The sequence below is a fragment of the Daktulosphaira vitifoliae genome, unplaced genomic scaffold (genome assembly GCF_025091365.1).
Source record: "Daktulosphaira vitifoliae isolate Bord-2020 unplaced genomic scaffold, ASM2509136v1 Scaffold_1, whole genome shotgun sequence".
NCBI lineage: Eukaryota > Metazoa > Arthropoda > Insecta > Hemiptera > Phylloxeridae > Daktulosphaira > Daktulosphaira vitifoliae.
This window is the reverse complement of record NW_026099572.1, coordinates 51,998,510-52,022,817: the sequence shown is the minus strand read 5'-3', so window position 1 is coordinate 52,022,817 and position 24,308 is coordinate 51,998,510. Positions and strand designations below refer to the sequence as shown.

General features: G+C 29.6%; 1 protein-coding gene and 1 long non-coding RNA gene across 5 annotated transcripts in view; one reads left to right on the top strand and one right to left on the bottom strand.

Moving 5' to 3' along the window:
- Positions 1-218: 218 nt before the first annotated feature.
- LOC126895983 (uncharacterized) lies at positions 219-15,279 on the top strand. Of its 2 annotated transcripts, XR_007701751.1 has the most exons (4): positions 256-544; positions 1,013-1,097; positions 10,130-14,731; positions 14,804-15,279. It is a non-coding gene; the product is annotated as an uncharacterized LOC126895983 (long non-coding RNA). The 2 variants fall into 2 exon arrangements; XR_007701752.1 differs by lacking the exon at positions 14,804-15,279 and having other exon boundaries at positions 219-544; positions 10,130-11,594.
- LOC126895981 (RNA-binding protein Musashi homolog 2) overlaps positions 8,376-24,308 on the bottom strand; it is a 44,524-nt gene continuing 28,591 nt past the window's right edge. For 2 of the 3 annotated variants that reach the window (XM_050668344.1, XM_050668343.1), the window contains 2 exons: positions 14,000-14,543; positions 11,558-13,938 (listed from right to left, as the gene is read on the bottom strand). In XM_050668344.1, coding sequence (XP_050524301.1) covers positions 13,108-13,938; positions 14,000-14,543 — 1,375 coding nt within the window. In that variant the 3' untranslated portion in view covers positions 11,558-13,107. Of the gene's footprint in view, positions 9,860-9,977; positions 13,939-13,999; positions 14,544-19,414; positions 20,323-24,308 lie in introns of those variants that run through there. The other variant, XR_007701750.1, reaches the window with a different exon arrangement.

Below are 24,308 nucleotides of genomic sequence, written 5' to 3'. Positions count from 1 at the left end.
TCGTGCAAAGAGCTTCTAGGTTGCTGGAAAAATTAATTATGAATAATGGAAGCGAACGGAATAGGGTAGTCATAATATTTTCATTGGAACATGACTTGAAGGGGAAATGTAGATAAGGAGGAAGGGCGGTCACAATGTAACTTTTACGCGGTTTATGCATACATATACGTCACTCCACCACCGAAGGGTGTGGCCGCCGCGCGTTATCCTCCCCGTTTCGATTCAAGTCCAGAGTGCGGACGTGAATAGTTAGCGACGGGATGTGAATGGAGGGGAAAGTTGAAGCACCCTCCTCGCACGAGCGGGACGTACGTTATTGATTCCACCTGCACTAGCGGCAAGCGGTGCAAACGCCTGCCGCTGCAACCCTACGCTTCTCTTAGTCACAGCCGCCACCACCGCCGAACGCCGATAGCCGTCGTGTGCCTTTGCAAACGTTTTAGTATAGTTTCAATAGCGAAGAAATGAGCACTTACTCCTCCACTTGGAATCGATTTTGAACGCCGACACAGCGCGGTCGATTGTAACTGACAGGATTTCAAGTGTAAGTATACACAATACAAAATAATTTTACCTTATGGCTAAAGATTCTGTCAAATTATTATAAACGTTTTGTTCGTCACCAAAACTCCTTCAATACTTCAAATCCAAGAAATATTTTTCGTAAAAATAAAACTACATTGTCTCGTTGGGATTTCAACACAAACAAGTTAATTGTTTGGAAATCATAAAGAGTTAGATGACTTGTTTTTTACTTGTTTTTCATAGAGCGATTAAAATAATTTTTTTTTCTTCGAGATGTTTTAGTAAGCTTGAAGTTCACTTAAATCTTGAATATTATAAACTACAATTGAACTTTTATTCGCGCTTAAGAGGATTTTTTGAAACTCTTTTTGTTCTCAGTATTTTTTTTTTTACCTTAATCGCATTGTGAAAGTCAATCACTCTTGCGTTCTTAAACCTGCCTATACCTGTCTACAATTAAATTAAAATTGTACGTTTATGTTTTTAGACCTGTTGTTTTGAATTTAAGTGGACATTTATTCAAGCACAACTAAAGGACTTTTTCAAGTATCAAACGTTCAAGGATATTTAAGGTAAATTTATATGAGACTATGTATATTGATTCAAAGTAAAACTTATATGAGGACTATTCAGACTGATTTAAGGTTAAAACATCATTGTATAGTCTCCCGGCCACCTGTTTTTCTAAATAATCAAATGCCGAGTAATGGTTTATCCCGTAGCAAATTACCTTAATGAAAAAGTCTTGTATTTTGTCAATTCTTTTTTTAGTTTTGTCACCGCTAGCCGACACACCCTTTTCAGCTTTATACTCTCCATTAAACAACAGCAATGGGCGTAGACTAGACATCTGATTTTATCAGTTACGGACATTGGCCATTGAACGTTGTTTTGTCCCTCAACAACAATAATTTTTCCGATATTAGTTGAACGGACATCTAATTAAGTTGCACTTAATTTGTTCGTGTTTTTAAGCCAGGGTTATTATAATGTTAATTAAAAAGTTGACTTTTCTTTCTTTAATCCAATCTAGTTAAATTTTTTACAAACTTTTTCAATTAAAGGTATAATATTAAATAAAAATATTTTGTCGACAAAGTTAACAAAATTTAAATTATTTACTTTATTGTTTTCGTTATTATAAGAATGTCATATTTTTTTATTAAGGACGCATTTACTATTAGCCAGCCATGTATGCGTAAAACTAGATTTTTGAGAATTCCATCTTCTTATTTTCAGCTTATACATAACTAGGATTTCTGATTTATCTTTATTTTAGATCCATTAATGAGATTTATTCACGTGTTATAAGAACCAAACTAGTGTTTACATAATTTATCTAGACTCTAAACTTTTAAAGAATATTTTATATCCTAGGGCATAATATTTTGAAGTGATGATTACTTCCTTCAGTTAATTGGCTAGAGCGCTTTGCTAAATGTATAAATAAATTTAAATCTATAGGAATTTACGTAATATAATTATTGAATTCTCAATGAGTAAAATCCTGTAAATATCTAACGTAAGTAAACTGGATAACAGAGACTTGATTTCTCGAACATGTTTGAATTTTTAATTTTTTTACATGCTGGCATCGATGAAATTTTCAAATCGGTAATTTCCTTTGAATGATCAAGGGAGATTGCTTTAAAAAAATGGGTTATAAGACAGCAGCTATAACAATTAAAAGTGTTTATAATGAAGCGTTATAAAAAAAATACTAAATAGTATAAAAATGAAATTCTTTGGATTTGGGCTGTAATTATGCTCTCTGATTTTTACTCACTGAAAAATATACGTGAACACTTATGTCAATGGAAGTGATGGGAGTATCAGGATGGGAAAGCGGAAGAGACAGACGGCGGGTTATCGAACCCGTGAATTGAAAATGATTAAAAAACTTGTATTGAATGAGATGGTAGCAGACGAGCGATGTGAGATTGTAGTAGTATACATTAGCTGCTTTCTTCCCTTTACCAGTGTACTTAGAGAAAAGTAAAGCGTAAGGGCTGAAAGTTTGCGACAAGGGTGATCTCTATCATCAACATCTGGTCGAGTGCGTGAGTTTGCTAACTCCATAGTTCATTGGCAGATACATTTGCAGCAAAGGGACCGCCGGCGATTGTTCGTTGTCGTGACGACCGACAGAGACGCTTGCGCGCCGTCCACCCTGCTCACCCTCACTTTAGACTCCTCTTGCCATGGCACGCACGCACAACGCATAGTCTACTGCGTTGTTCGGGTCAATGCCACCGCACGTAGTAGGCCGACAGTTACAAGGGTCAGCTGATTCAGAATATCTCTTGAAAATCGTATCATTATTCGTCCAGACGATTTCAGAGACAACATGCAAACAAAACAAATATACAAATTGTGTCCAACCGCCCCGACTTGACACTTGTAAACATTTTAACGCATCACTTGCAAAAACTAGCGTAATTAAGGATAAAAACCTGTATGACTGAACTTTAGTTTAAATAGATCACGAGTCGTTATAGTCAAATAACAATAGTCAAAGAGTTTAAAAAAATACATCAGAACAATATAAACATGTTTTAGCAAACTCAATTATTTAATGGGAATTCCGATCCGATATATTCGCGTCATAAAGTATAATTGAAATGTTTAGCAATATATTCAGAAATATAGAAAACCGAGTTTCTATAAAAAACGTAAATTCTAATTTATAAAAATACCGTAATTCAATACAGGTATAATATTTACAATTTGACGTACTGAACTTGGATGATTGATAGTATCAATCATATTAAACATCAAATCAACTTGATATGATGTTGCCCAAACAGCGAGTTCTTAGTAAAACTGTCGTATTAGATTAATAGATACATAAATTCGATTTTTTTTTCTATTCACAATTAATTTGAATAGAGAAAATTTTTGGTTTTTGCTTTTGAGAAAATTTAAAGAGAACATACTTAAAAAATATGTTCAGTTCCTAAAACAAAATTATTAAGTCAATTTCTCTCTCTCAAAAAAAAAAACTTCAGAGAACTAAATGTTAATGTCTAGTTCGACAAATTCAGGTTCTGAACAAAATTACCAAGAACGAATTTGTTTATTTTTACATAGTTTATCCAGTAACTTAATGACTATGATCGTATCTTACGATTAATGTTCAGATAAAAAATCATAATTAGCCGTTTTGGACGAAATGCGTTGAACTTTTTAATCTCGATGTAATCTTTAAAAAAAATAAAAAATTATTCAAACCATACATAAAAGCATTTTTTTGTATCATATCAATGAAAAATCGGAGCATTTAGATCAATAATTTTGCTTCGTTCAGTTTTTTTTCAAGTAAATTATTTTTGTTCTCTCTAAAAGTAAAACCTTTTAACTCGTAGACGCGATTAATCGCTCGCTACTGACTTGTTTTATTATTCTCTATGGAAAAGTTTTAGCTTACTAATCATTTCGATCCTAAAATGAATTATTTATTTGGTAATGAAAAAGGAATGATAAATCCCTTTGGGAATTGACAATCACGGCTATCTAAAGCTTCAGATAACCCTAAAAATATCGAAACGTATTACTAGTTTTTATTTTTAATGTTATGCAGTTAATGAATTAAAATCAAGTAAATAATTTTGATTTAAATAAAATAATCGATTTTTATTAAAATTTTATCGTCGCGCATCGGGACAAAAGTCCATTTCTATGTATATAACGTTACACATTCAAAATGTTTAAAAGTCTGGGTACTATCAATGACAATATAATACAAATTAAAATATATATAATGAAAAAAATATTGTGTTCATTTATTTGGAGATCATAGTTGAATTGTATTAATAAAATGATTGCAAATAGATTTTCATTGTAAATAAAATGGTAGTGTACCATTGATGTTTTAATACTGTTTCTCTGTATACACAAGAAAAAACATGACTGTTTAAGTATTCCAGTATTTGAATACTTTTTTAGTATTTTAAATAATTTTTGATTTTGCTTGTATTTATTTTTTGTTCTTTTCGATTATTAACAAGAGCAAAAAATATCTAGTCATTACAAAAATAAAAAATATTGCCATTGTCAATAATTGTATAGTGTATTGTTTGAAATTGTCAATATCAATAATATCTTTACCAAGTAGTGCTCATGTAGAGAGTTTTTAGTGTTAGAAATGCTATTTTACTAAACGTTGAGGTAAAATGAATAATGATAACTTTTAGAAGTTATGTTTCTAGTTTTTTTATTTGACAAATAAATAAATATCTTGTTATTATACTTTTTTATTTATAATAGTTGTTAAATTTTATTTTAAAAAAGTAACATTATTACTCTTATAAATTTGTATTTATTAAGATAAACATCGAATTAGCTGTTGAGATCTAAACTGAGAAAACTGTACGTATAAAAATCCATAATAGTTTTTGAAAAAATTTAGTTATAAATATTTTACAAATTAAAGGGCCTGATAAAAAAATGTTTGTTCACATATTATATGTTTTATATAAAATTTGCATAAGAATTTTTAATTTAAGAAGAACCCATACCTTTATATATAGGCTTAATTTATGTCATGATATTTACTTTAAAAAAATTTTTATTTTTAAATAAGTATTTGAACTTGAATACTTTTCCTCAAAAGTACTTATATACGTACTCTAAAAACATTTAACGTGAGTGCTTGTATTTTATTTTTAAATTGTGATTTATATAAATTAGTTTTTAAGCAACTTTATTTTAAATTATTGTTTTTAAATAGAATTTTTTTATGTTTTTTTATGTGAATTTAGATTAAGAAATAAGATATTTGTCATTTAAATTTTCAAGGACTACAGAATTTTATTTTAATTCAATTAATTAAATAATTTAATGTCGTAATTAATGAATAAAACTCAAAACTACTGAGATAGTATTGATTTGTATTTACTATTTTATTTATAGTTTTGGTTATAAAAACATAGATTTTATATTTTTCTATTGAATTAACTATTTTTTTAGTTAATACAACTATTAATACAATTATTTGTTTCTGTCGAACTGAAAACGAACAAAGTCGGATCTGTTACTTTCTATTGGGACAATGGATTTATAGTTGTACATTTTAAACCGAATTATAAATCCATTGTCCCAATCGTAAAGAATAGAGCAAATGTTTTTGCAAAAAAGTTCTGCTGATTTTTTACTCTAAGTATTGTCTGGCCGTACATAAGATATTTCATATTTGTATAGATAGCTTTAAGTATAAAAACAAATTCTGTTTGTACATATAAACATTTTTTAGTTTTTCTGAAAATAAATTATTTTTATTTGTCATACGATTATGACGAATATTTACATACACCAATACTAGTAAGTCGTGAGTCATTTCATATAAAAATAGTTAAATATATCGGAAATTTAGTGATCTTAGGTGATTAAAAATAGAAATAATAAAACTAAAAATGATTTTAACTAATAAATGTTGTTGAAGAAAATATACTGATAACATTATATAATATATTTATGTTAGTAAAGATAGACATTTCACGATTGTGTATATAAGAACCTACTTTGTCTGTCAAAAGTTATTGAGAATATATGTAATGTACGAAATGATTTTATATTTTTTATTAGTTAGTATTTAAAATTTTTAGTAACATTAGAAAACTTTCTACTGTAGCATTTCACAACAGGTATTTGATATTTTAACAGGGATTAAAAGGTATGAGTAATTTTGTCTGAATTATAATTTATTAGACCCTTAATAGGGTAACGCACATTTCCTTTTTGTCGGAAGTCGTTAATGCACATTATTCCGACCTCGTTGAAATATTTTTTAATAAAAACAGATTTTAATAGTAATAGTTTACATGAGGATATAAGCCTTATTACGGTGTAATGCACTTATGGTGAAGTTCAGTAGATTGAAAGACTATATAATGATGTTATTATTTATATTAAATTGTATATTATAATTTATTTACTTTTACATAGTACCATCAAACTCTTACAGTATGAATTTTATACAGGAGCAGTTCAAATTTCAATGAAATTTAAATATTTAGCGTTATGATATTCTGTAATTTTTTTATCTCCAAACTTTTATTGACGCTGTTAAAATTATAATCGATGAAATATGTCATGTGCTTATAAAATGTATACGAATTACAATATAATCTTAATTTAATATCAATTTAATATATACCATAATGATTAAAAAAAAAATTTCATTAATTTCACGTAATTTATACTTGTAACAGATTAATTAAAATGAGATTTTCTAAAACTTTTGATTATAAAAACTTGTACGTAACAAATTATTATCGTTGTTTTAAAACTCATCTAAAAGTCCATGTCAACTATGTTGTTAGACTAGTTTTAAGTTTTGTAATTTGATCATTTATATAAAAACTATTCGAGCATTTTTGTTAGAAAAATCGTTGTTGTAAAGTAGAGTGGGGAGTTGAATAGTTTTTAATTGAAGGTGAAATAATATAATGCCAGACGATTTACGACTATTAACGTTAGTTTAATCTTTAGATAAGTGCAATAAGAAATCGCTAAAATAATATAACAAAATAGATAACCTAAGACTTTACATGTATTTGATATGCACAGCAGTTTATTTGATTCGGCAAAACAAACGCAAAGACAATTTAGTTAATTAGTTGATGGATATTGAAAATAAATTATATTTCTATATACAGATGGAACAAATCTGATAAGTCTTATGACTAGTGTATATTTATAACACACAGTCCATCCGTACCACTTAACCACTCTATACAGAGTGTCCAGTAAGTAAGGAAATGGGTTTCTATTGTTCTCATTGATTGTAATAATTGACTTGTTTCCTTATTTACTGAACATTCTGTATATTAAAATGCTTGTAATTCAATTAGTACTTATTCTAAGGTTGTTATAGAACCATAAAAAGACGATTTTTTTGAAAAAAATATTATATAAATTACAGAGAAACTAAAATTGTCTCAAAAGATATAAAAATAATTATTTTGTTAGGTATGTTTATATGAATGTGTGTATTATGGTCATGGCGCAACTAGGACGTACCTCTCTCAAACAAAGAATTAGTCCCCTAAACGTTTGAAATTTAATTTATATTAATATGTAAAAAAATATTTAGTATGAGAGAAAAATTAATTTACTATAAAATAATAAATAAATAAATTTATTTAGTATCTCCAAAAAATTGATTCTAGATGCACCAATGAACAAGATTTTTCTGAATATAAAATTTTTTTTATTTAAATTATTCTATAATTTTGGTTTCATAATTAATTGTAGGCATAAAAAAACAGTCAATTTATTTATTTAAAGCAAATTATATATACAATAATAATTGTGTATATATTAGTGCTAAAAATTATTCTTCGATTTTGTGACTTTCGATGGATCTGTAAGAAAATAAATCATTTAAATATTGATAACAAAATTCATCATGAAAAATAGTACTTTATGGAAGTTCTAATGTTTTTATACAACTAAACTATACCAGTTTTTTCAATACAAGCTAAAAACTATTACTAATTAGTTAGTACCACTGAAGAAATTTTGACTAAAATAGTTTTAAACATTTACTAAAGTTTGTAAAAAAATTTACCAGACTACATTTAAAAGAAACTACTCATTGATACAATTATTAATACCAATATAATTACAGTTAAAACATATTAACTGTAACTTCAATTGAAAATTGGGTTTTCATCAAATAAGTATTCGACTAACACACATTTAGTACAATTCATTTGAATGCTTCGTGAGATTCAATTATGTTTGATTAGTATGCAGTTAATAAGATCTAAAAGTATCAAAGATAGGACAAGTTATATGTATAAGACATTGATAGCACATTTGGACATCATTATAAAGAAAACACAATGTTAATGTTATGTTAAAAATGTTTATGGAGCAAATTCAAAGTAACTTTCATCAAACTAATAGAACAAAACAAATAGTAATAATTTATAATAATATTTGTATTAAAATATACAAATTCTATCTTTTCTACTACACCTAAGCTCTATAGAAACCTGCTGTAAATACTTGGTCTATATAATTGTGTAGCTATAAAAAAAGTCTCTAGACCCATAAGAAAATGTTTTACAAAATGTACAGAACTTCTTACAATAAATAATAGTAATAATAATAATATATCATTACACGTATGTATATAAAAATAACATATTGATTACAAATACAATCATAATAAGAAATATAAATATAAAACAGTCATAGTTAAGGTTCTACTCGTATACTCTCTCTCTAAAATTTTTCATATGGATTTGATATTGATTAATTACAAAGGAAGACTTATTAAAAAACAACAAATATTATATTACTTAATTTGTCATAAAATATGTATAATACATATACATAAAACCATGTATATGAATTTACATATTTCGATTTTAGAATACTAAAATTTTAAAATAATTAATAAAATATAATACATAATATGTTTGTATACTGATTTTAAATAAGACTAGATTAAAAAAACGACTAGTACAAGATTACAATATCACAAATTTTACAATATTTAAGACAATAATAATAATAATAATGATAATAAATTAATAAAACAAATTTATGTATACATCTATATATACGTCAATATTTTACAATTCGTATTATTCCCGTGTACGATATTTAAATACAAAATATTTAACTCACTAAATTAAATAAAAAATCTCCTAATTATTCCTATTTATCACTATAATATTATTACCATATTATTAATGACAGTACAAAATCTCTAATAGATTAATATTACTCAAGTCCAATATATAAGTTTTTTTTTTAAGATTAAATAATGGTAGTAATTGATCTAATCGTATAAGATTTTTTTACACTAAAGTAGTGATTTTTTTCTCTAAGATAAAATACGACTAAAAAAGTATTACACTAATTTGTTTGAGCAATAATTGATTTATAACAAATAGAACATTTAAACATTTTTAGAAATAATTTTTTTTTTTTTTAATAAAACTATTACTCAAATATATTTTCTAAAACACGATTTATAAATAGAGGAAGAGCATATATAATTGATTTATCATGTCAATAAACGTCAAATAACAATACTGTCAATATTTAATAAAAAACTAAGATCCGTGTTAGACTAAATACATATTAAATAAATACAATGGACATTTTAGCGTTAATTAAAAAAATTCTACTTAATTCTACTACTTTAACATTTACATGCAATATGAGCAGTAACTACACAACTTTTTTTATTATGTATATGATCAATTATTGAGCTTCGTGCTAAAATCCCAATTCATTTTGCTTTTAACTACACGATCAATTCATACTCTAAGAGGCTCATGTCACTCGTTTAGTTGTACTTCTAAGAATAGGTCACCTGTTGAACAATCAAATATTTAATACAACAAATTAATAATTCAAATAATATGAATATAAAGAGCCGGTCGGTGGGGTATGGAGAATAAAGAAACAATAAAATTTTCCACATTACTTACCTATAGGGTAAATCCGGTTAATATCCCATGTAATTTTCACTGAGTTCCACCAATGATATCACAACATCAATAAATTAATTTTTTAACGAAAATAACAGATCTGAAGCGTTTTTTTTATTAAAATTGTTAATAATAAACTATTTTTTCTACAGGTATAGACAACATTGATTGCAGACGAAATAAACCATATATACACCACCAGACAAAGAAGTCCATCATAGAATTGAGCAGTAATACTACTGTTGTATTATTCACAAAATTTTAGCCTTATAATATTACCCATATTAGTTTACTACTACAGTTACCATTAACAGCATTGTCATTGCCAGAGTGAGTAAATCATCTATAATAATTTATTTATGATATTTAGAATCTGTATCAATTTATTTGTAATATTTATTAGCAAATATCATGTTGTCTAATAAGGCAATTTAATAAATAAAAACTAAATTAAACGTTGTCTTTAAGTGGAGTAAAAAAGATTGTTTTCATTTAATTCATTTTAAACTTGAATAAAGATATTGTATGTTATTGATGCACTATAGATTAACTAGGTTTCAACTATTTTAGTGTTATCTGTTAATGACATCTAAGCTAGGCTGACTGTGAATTTGGTTAGTACTAATAAATAAATAATAAAACTACTTCAAATAATAGCAATATTAAAAACGGTTAAGGGTTAATTAAATATAAATAAACTGATGGTTATTGTAAAATACTATTTAAATATTCTACTGTAATATTGCCGTTTAGTATACGTATAATGATAGTACACCGGATAATGATTATTTCAATAAAGAGACTAAATAGTTCTATTACTGCTATGAGCTAAATAACATACTCAGTAATAAGATCAGTCATAAAACACCAGCAGAAGCTGATCAATAAGTCTCTAAATACAATTTAATGTAATCCATGGCATAAAAAACATGCAAAAATCAGTCATGTGCCACATATATGGTTAAATAAGAATGAAATACATATCACGGTTAATTTGAAGTGTAAAAGAGGCAACAATGATGAAAATTTACAAATTATTAGGTATTAGGTAATTTGACATTGTTGTATATTTTAGGACAAAGTATATACTTAAAAGCTGACTGACTGGTATACTACAGACAAATAACTACTTTTATTTTTGTTTTTCTCTTATAATATTAAACAACACAGCGTTTTTAATTTTAACATTTATCTACTAAAGTGCGTAAAGAACTAAATAATTATAAAAAAAAAATTAATATTTGTAAATAATAAATTGAAATGAAGGATTTATGACGTAGGTATCTAACACTACTTTGTTAATTATTGACTTTTCTTATTATAGTATATACGTATTACTACATTCACAAATAGTAGAGAACATCTACACAGTAACTAAATAAACCAATAAATAATAATAAAAAAAAATTTATAAGTGTACAATTAAATACTTCTTAAAGCTATTATTTTTCATGATAAATAGTAGTTAATATTACTCTACAAAAAAGATACATCTAAAACTAAAAATACTGTTAAAATACACACCAAGTCTAATATATGACATTGACATTAAAAATATACACTTAGTACGGGTAGTTGTATTTTTAAATACTAAAAAAAAAAAAAAAAAACCAAAAAGTTTAAGTATAAATCTACGATGTACAACATGAAGTTGTCAGATTAAGTAAAAGCATCACTAACCCTCTTTTGTATAGTAATTATGTGTTTACAAGTGTAAGTTAATACATTACATATAATTGCTTTTGTTGTTTTATTAACTCTCAAATATTACAAAAATAGAGGGCTTACCAACTATCATAACTAGACTAAGAAAGTTAATGTTAAAAAAAAATATATAATAATAATAATAATAATAATAGTAAACAAAGAGATCAATAACCATTTAAGTATTATTGCTTTACATACATAATATAATAATGTTTCTAATTAGTATTGTCCAGTCGATTCAGTGCTTTTTTCGTAACTTTTACTTGTTTTACATAAATTCTAAAAACTAAGAACTATATAATGCAAAAGTAAAATGTGATTTATATTTTAATAACTTTAAAATACTTTTTTGTTTGAATTTATTTGGAGCACTTTTTTAGTGTCTAACTAGAATTATACATCCGATTATTTACGGAACTGTGTGAGATAATTATTTAAAATTATTTTTGCAACATTGGCATTGATGAAAATAAAATAAAATAAAAAATGAAACGATCTAAGACGGACAGCTAAGGTAAATATTGAACGACTCTTTCGTCTACAGTTTGAAATTCGACTATAAACAAATAATAAAAATCAAAAGATATACACACGTTGAATGAAATTTGCAATTAAGTATTTATTTTTAACAGTACTCCCGCCCTACGTGGCGCGCTACTACTAAAGAAAATGAGATATTACAAGAATTTGATTAAAAGTTATTTTGGATAAGAAGAAAAGTAGACGATATTACAATATTATGTATATCTTATACAGAAATTCGGAGAAGAAATATTGAATGAATTATGAAAAAACAATCGGCTAGATGTTATAAGAAGAAATAAAAAAATTAATTGTCATGAAGAACGTTGGTGAGATTTTGGTCCTTAATGGAATGTATCTTATCTACTGATCGTATTGGAATTTGTTTATTATTTTTAACAGTACATCAAAACTAATACAATAACACGTTAATTAGACACTAATTACACTACTATTCAGAAAATCGAAAATATTTAAAATTAATAGTTAATAGTAATTAAAAAATAATAAAACACGTTAATTAATTATATTATTATAAATAATTATAATAATACAACTGACTAGAAATCGTTCGTTTTTTTTAAAAATCCAATGAAAATATAACTCACGACAATGAGGCAGTGGTATGGCACATGCGCGAATGATCTTCAAGGGATCTGTGGCTGTCAGCCTTGTCGATTTGTGAAAAAATAAACAATATTAAGTGTAATAATTATAGTATTTTATATGATAATAAAATTGAAATGATTTTTTTTTCGGATGTTTAAGTAGATATTTTTTTTTCGAATTAAAAAAAATAATTTCAACGATAGAATGTGTCTGAGCAAAGAGAATGATTTTCGTTTGATCGCCTATAAATATTGACCAGGCCACCAACGCTAGGATGATGAACGGGACAAGCCTAAACGTACATGCCACCCATACCGTACATGGATGACCAGTCGATACCTTGGAAGCCACTCATGTCGATGCCAGATAGACTGTACGCTGGATAGGCCGCTTGCGTGGCTGCAGCTGCTGCTGCGGCTTGCACGGGTTGAGCAGCGGCTGCGGCCGCTTGAGGAGCCGCCGCTGCGGTGACCGGCACTGGATATGGAGAATAACGGTAGCTAGCTAGTCCTGGGTACGTTGCGAACAATTTATTGTAATTGTGAGCAGCCACTGCGGCCGCTGCAGCTTGAGCCTGAGCCTGAGCTTGCGCCTGGGCTTGTTGTACGGCAGCCAACTGATGTGTAGCTTGCGACACGGGTGCAGCGGCAACACGAACTCCCAAAGGACCGCCGACTAGTACGGGACGTTTGCCTAATAACAAACCAGCTGCAGCGGCTGCTGCAGGCTGCACTAGTTCTTTGGGCTGAGCCTTTTTGCATTCCACTTTTTTGTTCTTAATAGTGTGGAAGTGGATCTCACATATGGTATCAACTATATCATCATTTTCAAACGTCACAAACCCAAAACCTCTGTGTCTCTTGGTGTGCTGGTCCATCAGCATCACCGTCTCTTCAACTTTCCCGAATTGACTGAAATACGCTTTGACTTCTTCGGCAGTGGTATCCTGACTAACACCTCCTACAAAGATCTTTTTTGTCTTGCTTCCAGCCTTAGGGCGATTCTTGGGGGTCGCATGCTTCGGGTCAATCTTTTTACCGTCTAACGTGTGTATGGGCACAGCCAAGACTTTTTCAACAGTCTCGGCGTCAGAAAATGTGATAAATCCAAAACCGCGACTCCGCTGAAAATGAAAACAATATATAATTAGAAAAATTTACTAACGTGCCAAGTGTTGATTTTACCTGAGTTATGGGGTCTTTCATTATCAGTACGTTTGTAACGTCACCAAACATACCAAAGTATTGTTTGAGTTTATCGGCCGATGTCTGCCAGCTGAGTCCACCGACAAACAGTTTAGCTGAAGTACCTTCGGTGCTACTGTTCGGCGTGGATCTACCGCTTGGTGATTGAGCTGACGAAGAGTCCATACCGTTTTGTTTGAGTCCGCCGTTCATGTTATTCATCTGGGCTTGTTGTTGTTGAGATGCAGCCACTGCTGCTACAGCTGCAGCTACTACCGCCGCATTTTCTTGAGACCCGTTGGTTCCGTTTTGCAACGGAGAACTGCCCTTGACTGTGACGGCGGTGGCCGGTTGTGGTTGAGCGATTTTCACTAATCCTGCCGGTGGAACTCGAACCGTTTGATGATGAGGGTGAAGCGCTAATGGCATTGGTGTAGCGGCCATTGCGGCCATAGGCTGCGGCAAGCCTATGCCACCAGCAGCAAGCATGCCGCTGAAATCAGCCGCGTGCTCAGCTAGTGTAGCCATTTGATCCACTCCCAAACTAAAAAAAAATTTACACATAAATTATTAGTAAAGCTTTTTTGTTATTAAAATTAAAACTTTTTGAATTATTTCATTATTTTTTTTACAGACTCTATAGTCGTTCCAAATAGCGAACTTGGAATGTTCACCAAAGAATCACTACATAAACACTAATGATCAAATTCAACCAAAACAAGTGATAACTTGGTAAGTAACACATTTTATTAAAACTCGATAGTATAAAAACACTAATTAACACTTAAAATTTTTATTTTTTAGAAGAAAGTAATCTAAATCAAACTACTTCACTTGTGTTATGTATATAACATACGGTACTCATGGATTAACAATATACATATAAAAGAGAACAACACTCCGATATTGTCCTGTCACAGCAGTAATGTCACATTTATGAATCGTACTGCTGTTGCGGGACATTTTCAGAGCTGTCGTTTGTAAACGATATATGGACTATTCATAAAATGACAAAAGTTATGAGAAAATCTCTAGTTCAAAAATGGGAAAATTTACTGGATACTTCCCCTTTTTGTTAAAACAAATATAAGAATTTGAAAAATATTTTCCATTAAATATTGTTTACGTTTTATGAAAAACTTAAATTTTGTTGAATATTTAACACCGACATTATTTTAAGTCATGTATTAATTAGTGAAAAATTAAATAAAATTAAAAAAAAAACTATTTTTAAAAAATTTGAAACATAATAAAATAGCTTTAAAGCTTTAATAATTATATTTCGATCAAATTTTTGTTTTATTCCATAAATTATCATGAAAAAATGATAAAAAAAAACAATTTTCCAGACAGTCCAATAATAGAAAGTATTTAATAAATCCACGATTTCATTTAAAATTATTCAAGTGTTATAATTTAATATAATAAATTGAATGACTTAAATAAATTGAAATATAAATAACGCGTTCATTACTTAGTAGTAGCTAAAGATTAATTTGTATAGAAATCTATAAAAAAACAATGTAAAATATATGCAAGTGTTAAGTATGAATGTGTTTAAGAGTATCACTGTCAAATTCAGTAAATTATGTTTTCAGATGTTATTAGAATATTAACTTCATGCAAAAGATGAAATAGAACAAAGTTTTTTTTGTTATGTATTCTAAAATAACGATCAAGATCAAAAATATAAACTACATAAGATCTTTATTAAACTACCTCTTCTATTTGATCATGTGAAAATTACTGTTTATGTTTACCGTATTTATAACTACAAGTGACGCCAGTCTTTATTTATAAATTATCAAACAGCCTGGACATCACATCTATGTGAATTTTATGTCTCATTAAAATTGTAAAACTTAAATTAATCTTGACTACCAAATTCTATGCTGCGGTATTTGAGAAAAGTACAAGCAGTAATTAATCGTTGCATAATTAATTATTGTAGCACACGCTTATGTAATACCAACTAACTTAGCATTGTTCTAAACATTAAGGCGTACATGATTTATTTATATAAATTGATGTTTGAATATTTAACGAATTCAGTAAATTAATAATGCAAGTTAATTTTAATGGGTAAATAAAGATTTATTTGAAATGAATAGCAAAACGAATGCTCTAAATTTAAGTAGGTAATAGAGATTACGTACCAATATATTCTATAGAGTACTTAATATTCATAAATTACATAAATATATATATATATGTATTGTTTTAACGAATAAAACAAGTGATTGAATACGTTGACAAAAATGTTTTGTTATCGCATGACATTCGTGAAATATGAAGTTCTTGTAATGGTTTAAAATAATGTTTTTTAATTCTGACACGAAATTGGCATAAGTATTATTTTTTTATCTAATAAATTACTTGCTCGATACAATAACACCTAGTTAAAGGCAGTTCTTAAAAATTAATCAAAATATAATTTTAAAAATGTTAGAACTGTCCCGTACGTGTTTACTCTTAAATCATTGTAATCGTACACCTAATGTATGTTTTGTACTTTTATTTACAGATAAAACAAATTATTCAATAAAAAATATATTCTATAGTAGATAAAAGAAAAATAAGCCAACAGTTACAATAAATAATACAAACTAATCGTATCGATTTCTTTTCAGACCACAATCGCGTTAACAGACATCTTTGATCATTAAACTAAGACACGTTTAATGCAAAGTAGTAATAGCTTTTGTGTTTTGAACATATTATTAATTTATAATTAATATGCGTGTATTAGTCAAAAACAAACATGGAAACTTAGCTTCAAACAATTTTCGATAAGACGAAAATATAATGAACCGAGTTCAAACATTTTTCTTTTAAATACTTATAATTCCAGGCGGCTTTTACCTTCGACTAAATATCTGGGCTTTGTTATTAGAGAGCGTTAACACCATGTTATATATTGATTTTGTTAATGTCATTTTCTAACGACCCATATGCTAATGAATTTTCCAACGTTTTTGTTTGTTTTGTTATATTTTGGTCGACTTCCAAAGAAAACAAAAATAAATTATTTATTAGGGTTTATATATTACAAAAACAAAAATGAAATTCACAAAATGTGAATTCAAACTAGATATTACAATATGAATGCAAGCAGAGTATAATAATAAAAATAGCAATTAAATTAGTAGGTATTATGTGTCTTCACCAGCAATGTTTTTATCTTCATTCGTGCGCGTATGTGTATAGTTATAATCGAGTCTGCGGCCGCTTACACTGATATAAAACAATAACGGCCAACGATGAAATATTGTAAAAAGGTCGCGGTTGAGTTTTATTATATCCCGTGTTTATTGTGGAAAGAACAAACAGCACGTTTGGCAATTGTTATGACTTTTTAAATTTGTCTTCGAGTTTTTTTTAACCTGCCAAGTACTATTTGACATACACAGATTGACGAATCTATTAAAAAACACTAGTTAGCTAAACGGTAACGCGTGTAAAGCAGCGGTTGTTCCAAAATGAAATTGTTTAATAAAAATAAAACATTTATATGTTTTGTCTTATACTCTCAGAGTTGTAAAATTCAAGCAAATTATTAAAAAGGAGTAATATGATCATTACATCAAGGTAAATATTGAATAAGACCGCCGTCTTTTAACCTCTAGACGTCAGAAAAAACTTGGCCGCCTTATACTTAATTTCGTCGGAAACAATTTTTCTTTATGAATTATTTATTTTTAACATTAGAAAACTGTCAAAAGTCGTTTGATATGAGTACAGTTACGCTACAACGCCCTTGGAACTTCCAGAGAACATAATATTTTTATCGAGACATAGGCAATGGTGTGTGACCATTTTCTCAAGGGATAAATAAAAAAAAATATCTTAGTAGACTGTCTTGGCAGTTTGAAAAAAGGACGAGAGATGCGACTGCAGGAAACACCTGAAAATCACGTGCGAAAGACTAACTTCCAGCAGAACGACACAGGAAATTGACCAATTGTATCAATCAATACGAGACTGCCCGACGATCTCACAGGAACAACAAAATCCTCCAAATCAAATTTATTGCAATCTATCGGCCAACTCTTTTAATCACATTCTTTAAATTTTTATTTTTTTTTCTACGCAGTGATTAAGTTAAATATATTTACGGATTTTCAATACAAATTTTGCTTTGTTAATGCATCAATGTTATCTTCATTAAACAATTTTAACATTTTAAATTATTTTTCAAGGAAAATTAAAAAAAAAAGTAACACTTTGGTACGACATGACCCGTTTAATAAGCTTCAGGAATTACGTGTTCTTCGTACCAAAAATATATACCCGGAGGTATAAAAAAAAAAACATTGCACTATACTCACTCATATAAAAATCGTGTTTACTCGTTATAAAAAATTGGAGTTTATTAAAGTTAATTTTTCCTAGAAAAAACTAATGAATTCTTGTAAAATTTTATTGAGGTGAATTCTACATAAAATATAAAAGTTGTAATTCGAGAAAAAAATTGTAGAAAAATATGTCATTTTATTAGTAAAAATGATTATTTTCTATAGTATGACGTCAACAGAACTTTATTGTAAAAAAAAATTGATTTTCTTATTACTTGCCGGGTCCTGAGTGTATCGGGTTTAAGTTTTTTTTTTTAGTTATTATATAGCATAAAATGATTTATAAGCTTACAGAAAAGTGCTGAACAAAAAACCCTTCAGAAACCTTCACCTTTACTCCGAACACAGGTATTGTAGAAGACGGACGTGGGAGCAAATAACAAGCCTATTGAAAAAGTCGCTGACAAACTTCTTCAGACAACGGTCCTCTGTAGTTTGACTACATAGAATTATTATCATCAACGATCCGATCTGTATATACGTGTATATTGGTTTGTTATACGACACACGATGCCGCCTTAAAACTCAATAATAACGTACATAGCAGGTCGTGTACAAGTGGATTTATTATAGACGCCCTTAAGGTTCATCAATAAGTAGGTATCGACGTGTAATAAAAAGCATCTGTATAAATAGTTCATTCCTTTTGTACTATAATTCTAAGTGACAATTTTCATCGGACAAAAAACTCTTTTTATCACAAGTCTCCAGGCCAAAAGCGAAGACAAAACAAAATTACTACCAGAATAGAAAAAAAACAAGGCTGATAAGAATAAAATTAACGACCGCCGTAGAGAATATTATTGTTCTATAGCGGTTAAGTTTTTTTAATATAAAAATTGAACTTGCACACGGTTATAGAAAAAAGTTTGACGTACCGAGAAGTTTGCAAGATATTTGTCGGTAAGTATTCAACACGCTTAATAGATAACCTCTACTAGCGTAAATATAGCAAAAAATACATTTCTAACAATTTGTATTACACATACACTTGCCAACGCAGTTGTTTTATGTTATAACATGTGTTTGTGTTTCATATGAAAATTATTATGATAATTACTTGTAATTTGTTGTGGATGCCCAAGTAATCTTCTTTTTACACGGTATTAATTCAAATGCGTTCATTAGCAAATCGACGGAATGATCAAAAATCGAATTGTTTGTTTTAAGTTTTCTTTTAAAATTATTAGAATCGAAATTTTCGCCGTTTTCCATGTTAATGGAATTATCGACACATTTGAATGTTGCTTCACCGAATTTTAATAGATAATAGAACTCTTTTGTCAGAAATTAAAAAAAAAATCACAATCTGTAACTGTCACAACTTTGTACAGCTGATTTACGTACAAGGACCGACTATTTGTATTCAATTATACGAACTTACTTTCAACGAAAATATAATAAAGAAAAGAGAGACGCACTTTACAGGTCGCAGAATGCCAGATAAATGATAATCCCACCGCAAACGAGACCCGATCGTAGATTTATAGTTGTGTAGACCAAACATCGATGACCGTTGTGATGATTTCATTATCAGTGCTAGGTAGCGCATCCTTTTTCAGGCGGCGAATTTAAAAGAGTAATTCCATTGGTAGTCAACGAATGCTGTGCTATCGCTGGCCGAAATATAAAAATATCCTTTTCCGATTTTTACCCACACTAAAAATAGGTCAAATCAAATGTCACCACTTGAACGTAATAAGTTTCATTGAAACCACGAAAAGAATCGGCAATTCGTTGTGGTCTGCTGAAGATTTTAATTCGAATTAATAAAATTGAAGTAATCCTCCCGATTTTAACCGCCCATAATGTAATTGGGGTAATGCAGAGAAAACAACTACCGGTGATTGTTTTTCAGTAGCGGTTGATGTTCGGTTTTTCGACCTGTGCTCCCTTTTACCTAAGTAGTAATTTATTTCATTATCTGCCGTTGGCTCACGCAACTTACGGCACGACAAAGATTGGCAAACAAAACTTCAAATGCTCTTATCTCTTGGCCGTACCAGGTCCCTCGGCGTCACGTTAAAACTTCTAGTCCTCAAACACTCTCCACGCACGTCGTTTGTAACGACTAGGCAAGAAACGACGTCAGCGTGTTTCGGTCAAAGGACAAAGCTGCGAGTATTAAAAGAAAATACATTAACTCTAATGCATGTCAAGTTATAATGACTTTGCCACTACAATATCGACAAAAACCGACGGTAACCCGATTCGAGTTCAATAAAGTAGACAAAAAAATGATTTCATGACGAGGCGCTTTTGTATACCAATAATTTTAATTCTTGTGTACGCAGAAGTTTGCATGATTTCAGAACACACTCCAACGGTTTTATCGATAAAAGAAACGCCATTCTTAGAGCAATCACAAAACGTCAGCACAGTACAATGGCTGGCAACGGAATTTACTGTAATTATGTCAAGTATTATCGTTGAACATAAACGGGCACGGTCGTAACGCATCGAGTCAGGCACGAATTATTTCACGTATTGTGAGTAAGGGGTAGTATTTTTTTTAAGAAAAAAAAGAGCTACAAGCACTGGGAAATAACCAACAGTAAAATAATAATAACGTGTACTTTGTGTGTAGCTGAGGTACGAAACTCTCGTCGCCACCACTTTGATTTGGCTCTAGTGGAACTCGGCCATTTTCAGTTACTCTAAAGGCGATTACGGCGGAAAACACGCACGAGAATTGGGCAGAGTGACAGTGGTGGTAATCGTTATTTTACACTCTGCTGGTATTTTGGCTGCTATGCAATAAGTGTTTACGACGACTTCTGCTAATAACAGCGATACGATTTGTAACTTTGAATACAACCTGCCAGTGTTCAATACGTTGTAGACGGCCGATAGACTGATAGGCGAAGGCGCACAGAATTAAAAAAATAGAAACTAATATAAAATGAAAAAAGTAGGCACAATCCTTATTGCTTTTTCATTTGTTTTGCCAGCGCAATACAATTCAGCCAACTATGACAGACAATACACGCCGTGCCGTTTCATTAAATAAACGTTTGTAGATAAATAAAGCAGAATTTGGAAAATTAACTTTTTAGGCTACATCAATAATATAGTAAAATATCGGAGGAGAACTCAGGTGTATTGCGTTTAAATCAGTGAAACGGATGTGCATTAAAAAATACCGATCCAAGGCTTGGTATTATATTTTCCATTGTGTTTGTGTGTAGAGTTGGGATATTTATGTTATTATGTATTAAGTTCATACGACAATGCGACCTTTACTTGTACGTTTTAATTAGATTTAAAAAAAAAAAGTGTTAAATTTATTTGTTTTTTTCATGAGAGAAAACCAAATTTTTTACTCCAATGATGTTGACATGTAAAATTTAACATTGAAAATTTAATAAATAAATAGCTTAAAGTTTCAGAAAATGTTTAAATTACGAGCCAAAAGGCCATTGGATAGCAAAAAAAAAGTGTGTAGAGTTCAAACTGAAGAATTGGGGTTAATGTAACACCAGTCCCGAGCGGATTTTGTTAATTAGAACGATGTTTATAATTGTTTTAATTTTATTTTTTATATCAGAAACCTTAAAGCATATAATAATATACATACACGTAATTCCCGAAACACCAAATGGTTGTAATGTAAAAACAGCTATGGATCCAATTAAAACGTAACCGTTTAAGTAAAAAATGACACGTTTAGCAGATTAAGTGCGATAGGGATTTTATTTATTTACCTCACGATGACGTAAAAACAAAGAGAACAACAAAAAAGCAATGAAAAATTTAATTTAAAAGTACTGGACTGGAAAACCCATTAAAAAATTACAGGTATCCTTGCGTTATCTTAATAAATGAACGTTTGCAGTTGTACTCGAGTCTTAAATGTTTAAATTACGGTTCTGAAGAACCAGCATTGAGTCTAGAATTTTTTTATAGTGGCTCTAAGCATTGGCATGAATTTTAAAAATTATTTTGCCATAACCTGAAGTCATTTTATGAAAATGACTAGAAAAAAAACAAGTTAACGAGCAAAAAAAAAAAAAAAATGGTTCTTCAATAAATATTAAATAAAACATGGCGTTCATTTTCGAAAACGGCTATATTACCATTATCACCCTGTTTTCGTCAGGAGGCTCCAGCAATCTTGATGTATATCTGGATTCAATACTATGATGAACTTTACTGGTGCCGAATATTAAAAAAAAAAAACTATTTTGATAGAAAAATCCGACCGAAGACTACAATGCTAAACATAGACATTTAATACTATGTGTATTTTTACCTAAACTACAAATGTGACATTTTTATTCATAACTAAGTGAAATATTTTGACAGTAAAACGTCGCTGTCAATAAAATTGTTCTAAATTAGATGGAATCGATATTTTATTGCAGTGACGTTGGACAATTTAGTGTAGTAATAAAAACTACGACTATTTTAAAATATTTTTGTCTGTACTCAATCCAATATGTTAGATACTACTGTAGTCAAGATAACCCTATGATTTTATTATATTTTATTGTTTAATATTATTAATAAATTAAATTTTCTTTGGAAAAATAACACGCCGCAAAATGGTGAGATTAATACAAAAATCCATTATTTCGGAACATATCAAAGAAAGTCTTTGAGACTAATTTAACAGTGCAAATACTTGATGATTAATAAACGTATGGGTAATGGAATTGAAAATAATATTTTTAATGAAAATTATGTGCAGACTATTGAAAACACAATTATTAAGTACTGTTGTTTTGAGTAAAGCTACGCTTTTACGAGAGCTTTAGATGTCGCTAACGGTTTCAGATAGAAGAATTAAACTATTGAAATAAATAATATTCTACAGTACTTCTAAAACCTTCTGGTACTTGGTGGAACCTATATAAACTTCGCAATCCACTACATGATATAATAATAATGATAATATTTCATGTCCGTTATGTGGTTACTTATCTTAGACGAGGATTTCTCTTATCGGATATGCGCCTTTTCAATATTATTAACAAGTGTTGACCTTCATTAATTTGTGTTCCAGGGGAGGATTACCAAGTTTTGTTTACATACGATAACTTATATTGATGCGTACCGAAACCTTATACATGCTCAAGGCTTATACCATCGGTGGAAGGGCTTCCGACGTTAAATCCTTCGTTAGAAATCGTACAACGGAGCACTGCAGCGTGTAGGCTTCGGATAAAAGCATCATTACATTTGTTTTAGCCGCAGTCTAAGTTTAAAGGGGTACATATACGCAGAGAAATCAATTTGGCGCAATGCAGGTATATGTGAAGAATATACGTCCATATAAATAATATTTTTTTGCCAAGAAATAGGAAAACGTGTATATTTTTGGCTCTAGTTCTTCGCTAAGGGATTAATAGCTCATACATATATATATATATATTATTTATGATAAAAGAAAAACTCCTTAGGCCAGACAGCCCATACAAAGAAACCTATGTATTAGAATGCATAGAACCCACTGGCACCCGAGCAATTTGTCAGCTAGGTACCGCCAAACTAGGGCGTGTATTTGTTTCTCTATTTGCCGCATTATTACAATGTCGCCTGAGGATTAATCTTTGCGAGTATCTAGCAAATACGTCTGCAGTTGTGCATTCGTCTGCCATAGCTTATGGGAACAATCCAACGTTATGTTTTCCAAATTCTTACAAGAAAAAATCGTACCACACACGCCAAGTATGCTTTCCCAGGAAACGTGTAATTTTCACTGGGAACGACTCCCATATTTCTTTGCTAAGCGAGCCTCTAGGGACACCTGATACTGCTATCGTATTGTTGTCACCACACACATTGCCTTCAAGTTCAGCCCCTATCTGTATATATTCATTACAAGCCTAACGAGCAAATAAGCGGAAGGAAAACAGTGTTGTTATGTACACCAATGTCAGGGGTATCATTCTTGCTAGAACTATAAAGTTATGCTTATGAATACAATCGAGCGCTGAATAATAATTGAAAAA